Genomic DNA, 12,264 nt, shown 5'->3' with positions numbered 1-12,264 from the left:
CTCAGTGGGTGGCCAACTAAGGAATAACAAGGATAATACAAAATAATGACTATAAAGACCCCACAAATCACAGTGAACCATCTCCATGCTTTTATTCATAGATAGTTAAATACCTATATCTGTCTAGCTATTTAACCAGCTCTAGTTTAGACCTAAAACTCAAAATGAAACAGGCAATAAAATACCCAATCAAAATATTCAGCAAATGTCCTGCAAATCAAAATCACTGAGTTTCACACATGTCTAGTACTCAGGAGAGATTTACAACTGTGGCAATTTATCCAATTATTTCACTAACCCTTTCACCTGGACTGGTGCCTTGAGGTGAAATCCTGGCACAACTGAAGTCAATGGCAAAACTCCTATTGACTTTAATGTGACCGGGATTTCATCTCTGATATAGTAATTCTGTTCTAATCAGGTTCTTCCACCACAGCCATCACCCCGGTTTCTGTACCCCTTCCAGTAGTGTATTTTATGTTGTAATCAATACCTCTCACATGCTGTGTGATCTGACCGAGACGACCAAACTCAGTTGAATCCTGAAATCCAGACACGAAAGAGACAATGAAGTAACCCACTTCAGCTCATCAAGACAATAACCCAAACTAGTATTTTTAAGTAATGGAAGAAAGAAGGAAAATAAGTAGCAGAGCTGCTTCCTCCTACTCAGCTCAGATATTACATTCAGTGGATCTGAAGGACCACTTGCAGCATTTTAGAACTGAAAGCAGCTTAGAGCTTTTCAGCAATTACAATTACTGATCTACCTTTTTGGCTTATTTGCTCTAGCTCTGAATGTTAAGTACCTCTGCAAAATGCTTGATATGTTGTCATTTTTCCTTCCAGAGAGCCTTTTGAGACTGCAAAGAACATTAAAGGAGGAAGAAGGAATGAACCTGGATTCAGTGCAGTAAAGTAGATTGCTTTGAGGCCAAGAAAGAAATCACTGCGTAGACCCGTTTGTGCTGTCATGATGATAACTTACCATTGCCTCTGGCTGCTGTTCTGGGTTGGTCAGCCTCATCAAAGTTTTTCATCTCCGTTATCCAAAAGGACTAGGGGCTTTCCGGAAAGGGAAAAGGTTTTGGAACTGTCCGGAAATAACAGGAAGGAGCTTACTCGTTCTAAAAGGAGCTGGATGTGGAATCAGTTCTTTCTCTTGGAGGAATACACAGGCTCTGACTATCAATATGTTGGAAAGGTAGGAGTCTTTTATACAAAGTTATGTTCTGATTTTGAAAGCTTTAGGAAGCCAGTAGTTGTGAATGGACAGGAATAATGCACCGTACGTTTCCTCTGATCACTTTGTTATGATGAGCAGTTCGGGTGAGACAATTGCAACGTGAAGCTGAGCTGCACTAAAAACAATACAGAGAAATGAAAATGCTCTGATCTCACAAATGAGTCCCACAGCCATTCATATGTGTTTATTCTAAAGCTTTTGATTATTATTTTTTTTGTCTTGAAATAAGGAATGCAAAGCATTTGTATTAGGAAATTCTGGGCCATATTCTCAGCTGATGTAATCTGCCATTTCTCCATTGACTTTAATGGAGTTATACTAATGTACATCAAATGAGTATCTGGTCCAAGATATTTTAACTATATGTATAATGAATGTATGTGCAGTCTCTGAAGTGAGCCAACACCTGTGTCAAGATTATAAATAAAGAGGCTCAAACTAGAGAGCACTATGCACTTGAAGTGCCCTTATTTTGACAAGAGTTCTTTCCACTTGTCAAAAAGTAACTGTTTCACTGCTTATTCCCCACTTCAGCTTCTCTGCTGCTGCCATTTCTTATGGTGCTGGGAAGCTCCACTGAAATCTCAATAACTTGCTGTGGCACATGCAGTACGTATGGCACTACTGGTGGGAGGAGCAAAGGCAGTGCATGCTCAGGGGAGGGGGCGGGAAGGGGTGGAGTGGGGGCAGGGCCTGCAGCAGAGCCAGGGGGTTGAGCAGTGAGCACCCCCCGGGCACATTGGAAAGTTGGCGCCTGTAGCTTCAGCCCTGGAGTCGGTGCCTATGCAAGGAGCTCCATATTAATTTCTGAAGAGCTGCATGTCCCTCTGGAGCCACAGGCTGGCCACCCCTGGCTTAGATCATTCCCATCAGCGTAAGTGCCTGCTCCTGATGCTTGCTGATCAGCTATTCAGTGAGAGGTGGATATGACATCCCACAACCAGCTGAAAGTCATGATTCTAGTAAAGGAAGAGCTATTCACCTGCTGCAGTATTGCTCCAACCAGGAAAATGAGCATTCATGAAAAGTCCTCCCAACAAGGCTATATAGGAGTGAGCCAAATGGAGTGAGTGGTCAGGGGGAGGAGGGAGAGGATAAAGAAGAAGCCAGGAGAGGGGAGAGCTAGGAAGAATGGAGGATGAGGAGGAAGCTTGGGGGGAGAAGGAATCAAGAGGAGAGAGAATGAGAAAGAAGTTAGAGATGAAGAAAGGGGAGCAAATGAATGGGACAAAAATTTACAGTTGGAAAAGAGAAGTTACCCATAGACAGAACAAAAACTGAAAAGACTAAAGATGAGACTGTGAAAAAGGGGGAAAGAACAAAAGAAAAATCCACAGGGAAATTTTTTTTTTGTTAATAGATAGGTTTCTTCCACAACCTTATGACTTTATCTGTATAAATACACATTATATATACATATGTGGATATTGCCCTTTGAACTGTAAATTCTGACATCAAGCCCACACAAATCCCAATAGCCCTCTTCTCCCCAGTATAGAATTCAGGTAAATATCATTGATTCCTATCCTGTGCGGGGAGAGAATAGGACTGCAGGATGAGTTTGCAGAGTGGTAGTCACAAAAAGCCTCTTTGGACCCATAAACCAAGCATATCTGATGTGGAGTCACTGAGCCAGAATAAATGTGGCGGGTCAGAATGTTATTTTTAGAGTTACTTTTCTGTCTGGAACTGACACTTACTGTGGCAAAGCATGGAAATGACACATAATATATAAATGTCATTGATTCCGTGTCCCTGGGCTGTTCAGAAGTGGCCTTTCACACATCCTTCGAGTGCCAGAGCTGCTCACACCCTTGTCTTTGAACAATTAGCCAAGAGGCATGAAAGAGCAGCCATTTGTTATCAGACATAGCTGTGTGTTTGAGTAAGGGTAAAGGATAGAAATAGCTGAATGGCTACAGACAAGGTAACCAGGCAGTTTTAGTGAACAATTAAATTTGACTGGTGTGGATAAATGAAGATTAACAAACTTACTTTTATTAAGCATGTTTTATCTCAAAGGTTGTGAGCCTTAACTAGTCACCTGCAAAGGTGAAAAAAATAGGGTTTTTAAAAATGTTTTGTTTCTTTATGCTGTATAAAGACAACAGCACAGTGTGTGTATAGGGGAGAATTTGGCTTGTATTTTATGTTAGAAATTCAATCATGTCTACTCTGTATTTCTGGGAAACTACAGTTGGCTGGGGAACTGGTTGGGCTTTGACATCAGAGACATCATACACATGAAATCTGATTTAACTGGGAGGAAAAAATGGTTTTACTCAGATTGTTTGAAAACCTTTTATGTTTAACATCTATTTAACTCAAACACCCAAATAAAAAGCTAGGAGAATAGCTGTCTACATTAAAGATTCCACACTTCTGCCCCTTCATTTATCTGAATACACCACAAGATCATCATTATAGGAGGAGAGTGGTTTTGCGGGCAAAGGGGGGGATCACTTGGGATTGAGGTGGGAGAGGGGAAAGGAGTCATGAAGTAAAAGAGAAAAACAGAGGAAGGAATTAGAAAGGGGAAAGAATATTGAGAGCGAGGGCTGGGTAGCTAAAGGCTGAGGTGGTAGGAGAGGGGCAAAATGAAGGGAAACCCAGTCACCAATGGTAACACAACAAACATGTGGAAAATATATCCAGAGCCCAAATTTCAGAATTGATTCTACCAGGAGGCTGTGAAGCTTCTTCCCAGCTACTGTTGCTACTGAGCCCTCTACCCCAAGTAGCTCCATCTGGGTCCAGTGGAGGAGAGGTCAAAGGAAACTGGAAGACCCTGATTTACCTCTAGCTGTTAGCTGGCCGTGGCTGCTTTGAGAAAGGAACACAGATGTGGTCCTTCCGAGAACATGTTAAGACATATGAGAGGAGTGGGAGGAAGCATGCACTACCTTGAACCATGCTCTGCCTATTCCATGAATCAATAAAATACGTAGGGTGAAATCCTGCCCTGGGATTTTGCCACTAAATTCAGTGAGTCAGGAATGGATTCCCCCTTATTCTCTGGGTCTGTCAATACACCATCATTGAGCAATAGTAAATTCACTTTTAAGATAAAGATACAAGTGTTAGAGAGGGGAACGATAGGGCTTGGGGAGCAGGAAGGACATTATAGGTAGTTTGGGTCCTGATTTTCACAAGAGCTCAGCATCCACCATCAGGGACAGATTTTGGTGACAAGGTTAGAATAAAGCACTTTTAAAAACCTGCCCCTGATGGTGGATGCTGAGCTCTTCTGAAAATCTGGCTGTTAGTATCACAATTTCAGAAGCCTGGTGCTGGTTAGTATTATTATGGTCCATATTGTGGAGCCCTAAGCATATAACAGGACCTCCTTGTGCTAGGCATTGTACAAACATACTGTCCCTGCCCCAAAGAGCTTACAATCTACATACTTTTGAAAATGTGTTCCGTATTTAGGTGCCTGAAAGAACACGGAGCTCTTTTCGAAGTTGGGCCCCAGTTTTGTGTGCTGAGCACTTGACAATGAGCCCTCAGAAGCTGTCATATCGTACAGGCCGTGATTTTTCAAATGCTGAGTATACCCTATTCCCATTGACATCAGTGGGTGTTGCTTGTATGTGGTGAGGCTGCATGCTCAGATCCACAGTTCTTATTATCCAGTTACTACACATCTGTGTTTCATTCCTGTATATTCAAGAAATGAAGATTTAATAAAACAGTCTCCACTGTAGGTTAGTCCCAGACATAATCACAGAAGGAACTTTTAGAAAAGTTCTGGGCTGTAATTATACATTGTGCTGCTGACTAACTTGCAAGCTGTGGCTATTTACTGGAGTGTGATTGATGGGTAGTGAGACACTTTAACCTGAAGATGTCTTTTCTTCTGGTTCAAGAATTATAACACTTGGCAGGGACTCAGACCCAAAATAAAATACAAGGAGTATATGAGCATAAAATACAGTGCCCGGTACCACTTTACAACCTAAAGCATAAATCAGCATAAATCTGAGTTAGGTTTAAAAAGGAAACTGACCGTACAGGTACCTCCTTAGTGAGAATTAACTGGGTTGGGGAAATGCTCTTTTAAATCCCAGGGGGAAGTTGGAGTGTGGGTGCAGTCATGGAAATATACGGTTTGTTAAGATTAAAGTAGAGGATGAGCATGGAGAGAACATGTGGATACTGTGTACAATTTGTATATGGTTTATGGCTTTAACAAGACAGTGTCATACAATACATGATGTCCACCAAAAACAACATCTGCAGCCTATTTCCATTCATTGGCAGGATAAGTAGGTTTGCATAAGCAAGCATACACTTGAAAGTTGTTGTCCAATAAGGAATAGGATGCCTCTTCTTTTTAACTGAAGAAATATCTGAACAAATCTTAAATTATTTATCCACCAAGGAATAGCTTTCAGTACTGGTTGGGTTTTTGATAACATGGAGGACAATTGTAGAACTGTTTTGTCACATTCTGGCAGTCTGGCACCCAAAAGAACTTCTAGCCTTGCTTTTCATCATCACTATGTCTTATTGATGTTGATCTAATTCAAGCAGCATGTTTGCCTGTTAGCTATCGGATGTTACTACCTGTACACCCCATCATAAACCATCTTCTACTGACAACTATTTTTCTAGAAAAATAAACTCAAAGTCTCTCCTCTGCTATGTGGTTTTACAATGCAGAAAGAATCTATTGCATTATTTTGGCCAAAACAAGAATCTTTTTCTTTAGGTCAATTTCTACCTCTTCGAAAAAGAAAGGATCTCAAGGAAAGAAAGAGATACTGAGTTTACCTTTGGTTGTGTCTCTTTCAGTGGCAATTGGAAAAGCATGATCCCCTCAAGACTTGTACCTGACCATGTTCTGCAGCAATCCACAGAAAGCTAGTTAGAATTTCAAAAGCAGGGAATTTCATCCTTACACACACTAAAGAAATGAGCTGCCTGAACTGTGTGTTTCCAAAAATGGTGGAAGTGTAAGATTTTCTCGGACTTTGTAGCAGCCAGCATAAACTCCTGATTGGAGAAGGATCAGGATCCAGTTCCAAAAGCTCAAGACTTATTTTCTTAACTGGAGGGAGAGGCAAAGTTTACAACAGCTGATGTATCCAAGCCACATTTCAGGTGGCATTTAAGCCCTATTTAAAAAGAAAAAAAATGATTACTGTGAGCACACACAAAGGGCACAGAACTCACAACCCAGGAAGAGGGAGCTGTTCCAGGAGGTGGAAAGGCCCCCAGTGTAACTTGGGCAGCACTGGGAGCCTGTCTATGTTATGGTAACCCCCCTGAGAATACCTTATGAGCTACAGGGCTGCCTGGAATCTCCATAGTGCTGTGGCTCCACCTATGACACATCCCTCCCACCATCAGCCCCTGTACACCACCTATGCCAGGCCTTGCAAGGGAGGGTGGATCCTTGGAATGCAGCCTCATGACTGTCTACCCCTGTACCTCCACTGGGGGAATCCTCCCATGTCTGGACACAGGTTTTCAGGCCTCTTTATGCCTCTCTAACTTTTTACCTGGTGAGGATCTTGCCCATAGGGTTTCATGTGCTTTTTCAAAGCAGCGTACAAACGTTAGTTAATTATAGTGGTATGTATGATGCCCTTGTGAAGTAAGTATTACCATCAGCCTTTTTCCGAAGGGGAAGCTGATTCACAGACAGGTTAACTGACTTGCCTTCAACCATGGTGCAAATGAGCAGCAGAACCAGGATTAGAAATTAGGAGTTCCTAGCTGCTGATGCTTTTATTCAGGCTAGCATGCCTGTGTTTTGCTTCAACAGGCTGAGCAGAGGTAGAACAACTGCCATGGACACTTCTGCACTTCCTTTATTCTTCCTCTCCATCATTCATATTTTATGTTCCATTTTACTTTCCCAACCACCCTTCAATCCCACACAGAATCGCACACACACACGCCTTTGACGTATATTCCCCTTGGAAAGATTTACTCGTGTCGATGGAAGCTCTCTGCATTGTCAGCTCCTGGAGAATAGAGAGAACTTTTGAAATAAGGGACAATTGAGAGGTCGGAGGCCCAAGCAGAGAATCTAGAAACAGTTTGCAAAGTTCAGACTGTCCCAGTTGTGCTAAGAAAGTGAATAATGAGACAAAGGGTGGGGCAGGTAGAAATATGGTTCAGAAAATGACAGGGCAGGAAATGAAGATCCTTCACTATATCTGATCCTCCTTGTTATTGATCTGTGTCAATTTGTGTACTGCAGCCATCCTAGATTCTAGGTGCACTACAGCATTGCATGAAAGCAAATTCAGTACATTGAGGGCTCACCAAACCATATCTCCTCCAACTCCAAAGAGCATTTTCCAACACCACCTCCCTATTCTCCTCAACCGCCTTCCCAACCTAGAAAAGCCTAGACAAACATTTACAGTGATTTAATATTTTCTCTCTGTTAACTCTGTGGCCTACTGACTTAGTTCCTTGCTTTTTATCTTTGAACTAAATTATTTCTACCTGTACCTTGCTAATGAGCCACCCATTCCATTACTCACGTTTAGGGCCACACCTTAGCCATCAGAAGAGGTTCCTAAAGATCTCCTTCTGGGCCCCACTTCCTGGTAAAGTGCTATAGCATTGCCATGAATCATATATTGCAAAGATGTTCAAATTGTTGTTCACAGGCTACTGGTAGTGTGCAGAGTATCTCTATCTAGCTCTTTTAGGTACTTAGGTGGCCCCGTTACTGTAGCATCCCAGACTCTTTGATGTTCTTATCCTCTCAACACACTTGTTAGATAGGGACGTTGATGGGGAATGGAAGCAGAGGGAGACAAGGTTTGGATTCACAAAGATATTTAGGCATCTAACTCCCGTCACTTTGAATAGGAGTTAGATGCTTGAGTACCTTTATGAATCTTACCCTCAGTGCTTAATTTGTAATAAAAAGTTTCCAGGGCTCAAGCAATTTTTTACATTCATAAACTGATGCAGCAAGCACAGAGGTACCAGGGCTATGAATTGCCAAACCTAGAGGTGCCGGGGCTTAGCCCTGGCACACATTAAGCACTGCTTACCCTATGGTGACTTGCTCAGGGTCACACAGGAGGTCTGTGGCAGAACAGGGAATTAAATTAGAGGTGCCTAAATCCCCTAACCACTGTACAATTCTGCCTCCCTCTTGCTGGTGTTTTGCATTGATCTGGCTGGCCATATGGTTAGGGCCCTACCAAATTCACAGTCTGTTTGGTCAATTTCATGATCAGAGGATTTTAAAAATTATAAATTGCACAATTTCAGCTATTTAAATCTGAAATTTCACAGTGTTGTAATTGTAGAGGTCCTGACCCTACAGGAGGGGTCACAAGGTTATTGTGGGGGAGTTGCGGTACTGCTACCCTTACTTCTGCGCTGCTGATGGCAGCAGTGCTGCCTTCAGAGCTGGGCAGCTGGAAAGCGGTGGCTGCTGGCCAGGAGCCCAGCTCTGAAGGCAGAGCTGCCACCAGCAGCAGCACAGAAGTAAGGATGGCCGAGTATGGTATTGCCACCCTTATTTCTACACTGCTGCCTACAGAGCTTGGTCCTCGGTCAGCAGCTGCCACTCTCCAGCTTTCCAGCTCTGAAAGCAGCAGCACAGAAGTAAGGGAGGCATGGTATGGTATTGCCACCTTATTTCTGCGCTGCTGGTGGTGGGGCACTGCCTTCTCCAGCCACCCATCTCTGAAAGCAGCACAGAAGTAAGGGTGGCAATATGGTGACCCCCCCAATAACCTTGACTCTTCTGCAACTCCCTTTTGAGTCAGAACCCCCAATTTGAGAAACATGGGTATCCCTCATGAAATCTCTATAGTATAGGGTAAAAGCACACAAAGGACCAGATTTCACAGGTGGAGATCAGATTTCATGGTCCATGACCTATTTTTCATGGCTGTGAATTTGGTAGGGCCCTACATATGGTGCTGCCTCTCCTCTAGAATTCCAGCCACAAAAATGCCTTTAAAGAGACAGCTAAAAATGCATTAATATTTTCCCTGGTACACAGCATCATACAGGGTATGAAAAAACTGCATGACTGCAGTGAAATCAAAGTCTTAGATTATTTAGTTTGTAATCTCTTTGGGGAAGGAGCCATATTTTTGTTTTGTGTTTGTATTGCACAGAGTACACTGGCATTTTGCTCCATGATTAGGGCTCCTAGGCATTACCACAATACAAATAATAAATTAATAATGATCATAATGTCATAAATGCAGTACACGCAGAGAACATGTTTTAACCTGTAAAAAGTCCCTCATTTCAGGCTCAAAGTTCCCTCCACTGGCAAAGCTCAACTGTTATTCCACAGTTAGTGGTTGTAATTTATTCTGCAGGAATATTGAACCATGAGGTTTAGGGAAACTTTCTTTTAAAAATAAAGTCCCAGCATTTCCAGCTACCTCCTTGACTTTTGTTGCTGTTTTTCTCCTTTGGGGACCTTGGTTCACACTGGAGCAATAGTAGATTGAGAGCTCTGGTCAGTCAGCATAACATTTCAAAACATAAACTTGAAAAATGTGCTGTAATGTGACTAGCTGCTGTTAACCTCAATGCACTAATGCAGACTGCAGCTTGCCAACCGGCAACTCCTTTTTGCTTTCTTGTGGTGAAACAGAAACCTCAGCATGCACTACATGTGTTTCAGTGTTCAACAGAGCTTGCATTTCTATGGAGAATCTGAGATGGCAGAGGAAGGAAAGTGAAGAATCCGCTCTGGATAGTGGTGGAGGGAGCCCCACTCCCCTTGCTCTGATTTTTTAGTCTCCTGGAAAAACAAGAACAAAGGTTGTGGAGGAATAAATTCCTAGTTAGGGCTAAGGGGTAAAGATGCAAGTCAGATTTTCAGAGGAGTGGGAACAGAGGTTGTGGGAACCAGCACTCGCTCGTTCTATGAACAGTGAAATCATAGCAAAGTGCATTCTTGAGTTACACCATGCAAAAAGATAACCACAACCCTTCCACGCCCAGACTTGCTTCTGAAACACAGGGATCAATGTTTTTTATGGTGTCTTACTGAGGAGTACTCTACAGGAGCCTTGCTGGATTGGTTACTGTACATGAGAATGATCACTACCGATCTGATACTTTTAGAGCTCGCAGCCCTGTAGGATGTGAGCCCCACCCTCCCCCTTCACTGAACCGTAGGTGTTGTCATTCACCAGGAGACATCTGTAAGAAGGAAGAGGCTATTTGCTGCTGCCATTAGCCATGTATTCACTCATGTTCACATAATCAGCCCAGAGTCTCTGTTGGGATGTCCTTCCAGCCTGGCCAATTTTATTTCTTTATGCTGGAGGGCAAAAGGAAGTAAAGCAAAGTAACTTGTAATATCCTTTGTGTGTGGCTAAATAGAATTCAGCAGATGTATTAGTAATAAAAGCAGGAGTGGATTTACCATGAAAAAAAATTTCAGGACAAATCTCATCTGACAACCTGCCCCCAAGTCCTGGCTGGAGGCGCAGCAGGGCGCAGGCAGGCAGACTGTCTGCATGCTGTGGCCGGTGGCCCCACGCCGCTCCTGGAAGCGGCCAGATGCTGGCAGGTCTCTGTGCGCTCCTGTTCGGGGGGAGGCGACTCTGTGCACTGCCCCAGCCCCAGGCAGCACACGGAGACCCACTGCCCCCATTTCCCCAAGGGGCATGCAGAGATGTGCTAGCAACGCTAAGGCAGCTCCCTGTCCGCTCGGCCTCCCTCCCTCCACGCTGCACTACTCCCAGAAGTGGCCCCTGGGGGGTTCATCTCCGCACACTGCCCCCTCCCCGAGCGCCGACTCTGCAGCTCCTATTGGCTGGATAGTGGTGGAGGGAGCACCAATCAGCACCTGAGGGCAGCAGCATGCAGAGACCCCCCAGTCCTCCCTGCCTAGGAGCTGCTGCCGGAGGGATGTGTGTGCTGGTTGCTTTGGAAGCCACGCTGCCCAAGGTAAGCACTACCCTCCTGCCCCCCAACCCCCTGCCCCAGCCCAGAGCCTGCACCCCGTACCCAAACTTCCTCCCAAAGCCTGCACCCCACACTGCCTCCTACATCCCAACCCACTGCTCCAGCCCAGAGCCCACACTCAGTACCCAAACTCCCTCCCAGATCCTGACCCCTGCACTCCCTCCTGCACCCCAACCCTTGCCCCAATCAAGGTACCTCACTTTATTTTCATTTACTTCCCATTACTTATAATATAGAAGGAGGATGAAGAAAAAAAGAATGAAAAACGGGAGAGGGAGATGAGAGAATGTTCTTTTTCTTGGCTAGGTCCCTGGGAGGGGGTGCGAAAAGGAAGCTGCGCATAGGGTCCCACTAACTTTAAATCTGACACTGAATAAAAGATTAAGTTCTCCCCTCCTCTTCCAGCAGTGAATGGGGGAAGGCAAAATAACTAGAACCTGTGGCCCAAGCCATATTTCCTCCTACCTGGGACCCCTTGGAAGCCACTTCACCAGAGCCCTATAGTGTTGGGTGTCCACAGATCTAAAGAGCCTGAAACAGGAAAGATTGTAGTGGGGAGCAGCCATAGCTACTTTCCACAGCATGGTACCTTGCTGATTTCATACCAGATTTGTCTTCTTGCAGGTGGGAGTCAGCAACTCTCAAGAGGCATAATGGTGGGGGTCAAACTCCCTGTCTAGAGGAACTCTGGTAAATACAAGATGGTGTTGTCTGCACTACAGTTTTTTGTTAGCATGAGTTTGTGCCTGGCTGCATTACTCCTGGGTAATAAAACTCCTAGTGCGTTATGCATGTCATTCCAAAAGAGCTCTGATAAGACCTTTTCACGCCATCATGTATTATTCTTCTTCTGGAAAATTTTTTACAGAAGTCTAGTTAGTTTCTTAAAAAAATACTTAGGGTGCTTTATGGGTGCTTGGTTTTCTATTGTTCTAACATACAGACTTCAGAGGGAGAGAACAAGTATACCTCATAAACATTAGGCACCTCCAAAATGTATTATACAGAATAATACAATGAAGCCCAGTACTGGATACTGCACAACCCAGCAGGCCTAGACACAAATGCTGCCGTCCCACTGGGAAGATTTGGAA

General features: G+C 43.9%; 1 protein-coding gene across 2 annotated transcripts in view; it reads left to right on the top strand.

Annotated features, from left to right (window-relative positions):
• Positions 1-12,264, top strand: part of CDH6 (cadherin 6) — a 134,322-nt gene that overhangs the window by 68,328 nt on the left and 53,730 nt on the right. For both annotated transcript variants that reach the window (XM_038392017.2, XM_043508434.1), the window contains one exon: positions 850-1,204. In XM_038392017.2, the coding sequence (XP_038247945.1) occupies positions 974-1,204 (231 nt within the window). In that variant the 5' untranslated portion in view covers positions 850-973. The remainder of the gene's footprint in view (positions 1-849; positions 1,205-12,264) is intronic.

Source organism: Dermochelys coriacea, chromosome 2 (assembly GCF_009764565.3).
Source record: "Dermochelys coriacea isolate rDerCor1 chromosome 2, rDerCor1.pri.v4, whole genome shotgun sequence".
In the NCBI taxonomy this organism is placed as follows: Eukaryota; Metazoa; Chordata; order Testudines; family Dermochelyidae; genus Dermochelys; species Dermochelys coriacea.
Note: the sequence above shows the minus strand (reverse complement) of the source record. Positions and strands in the feature narration are given on the sequence as shown.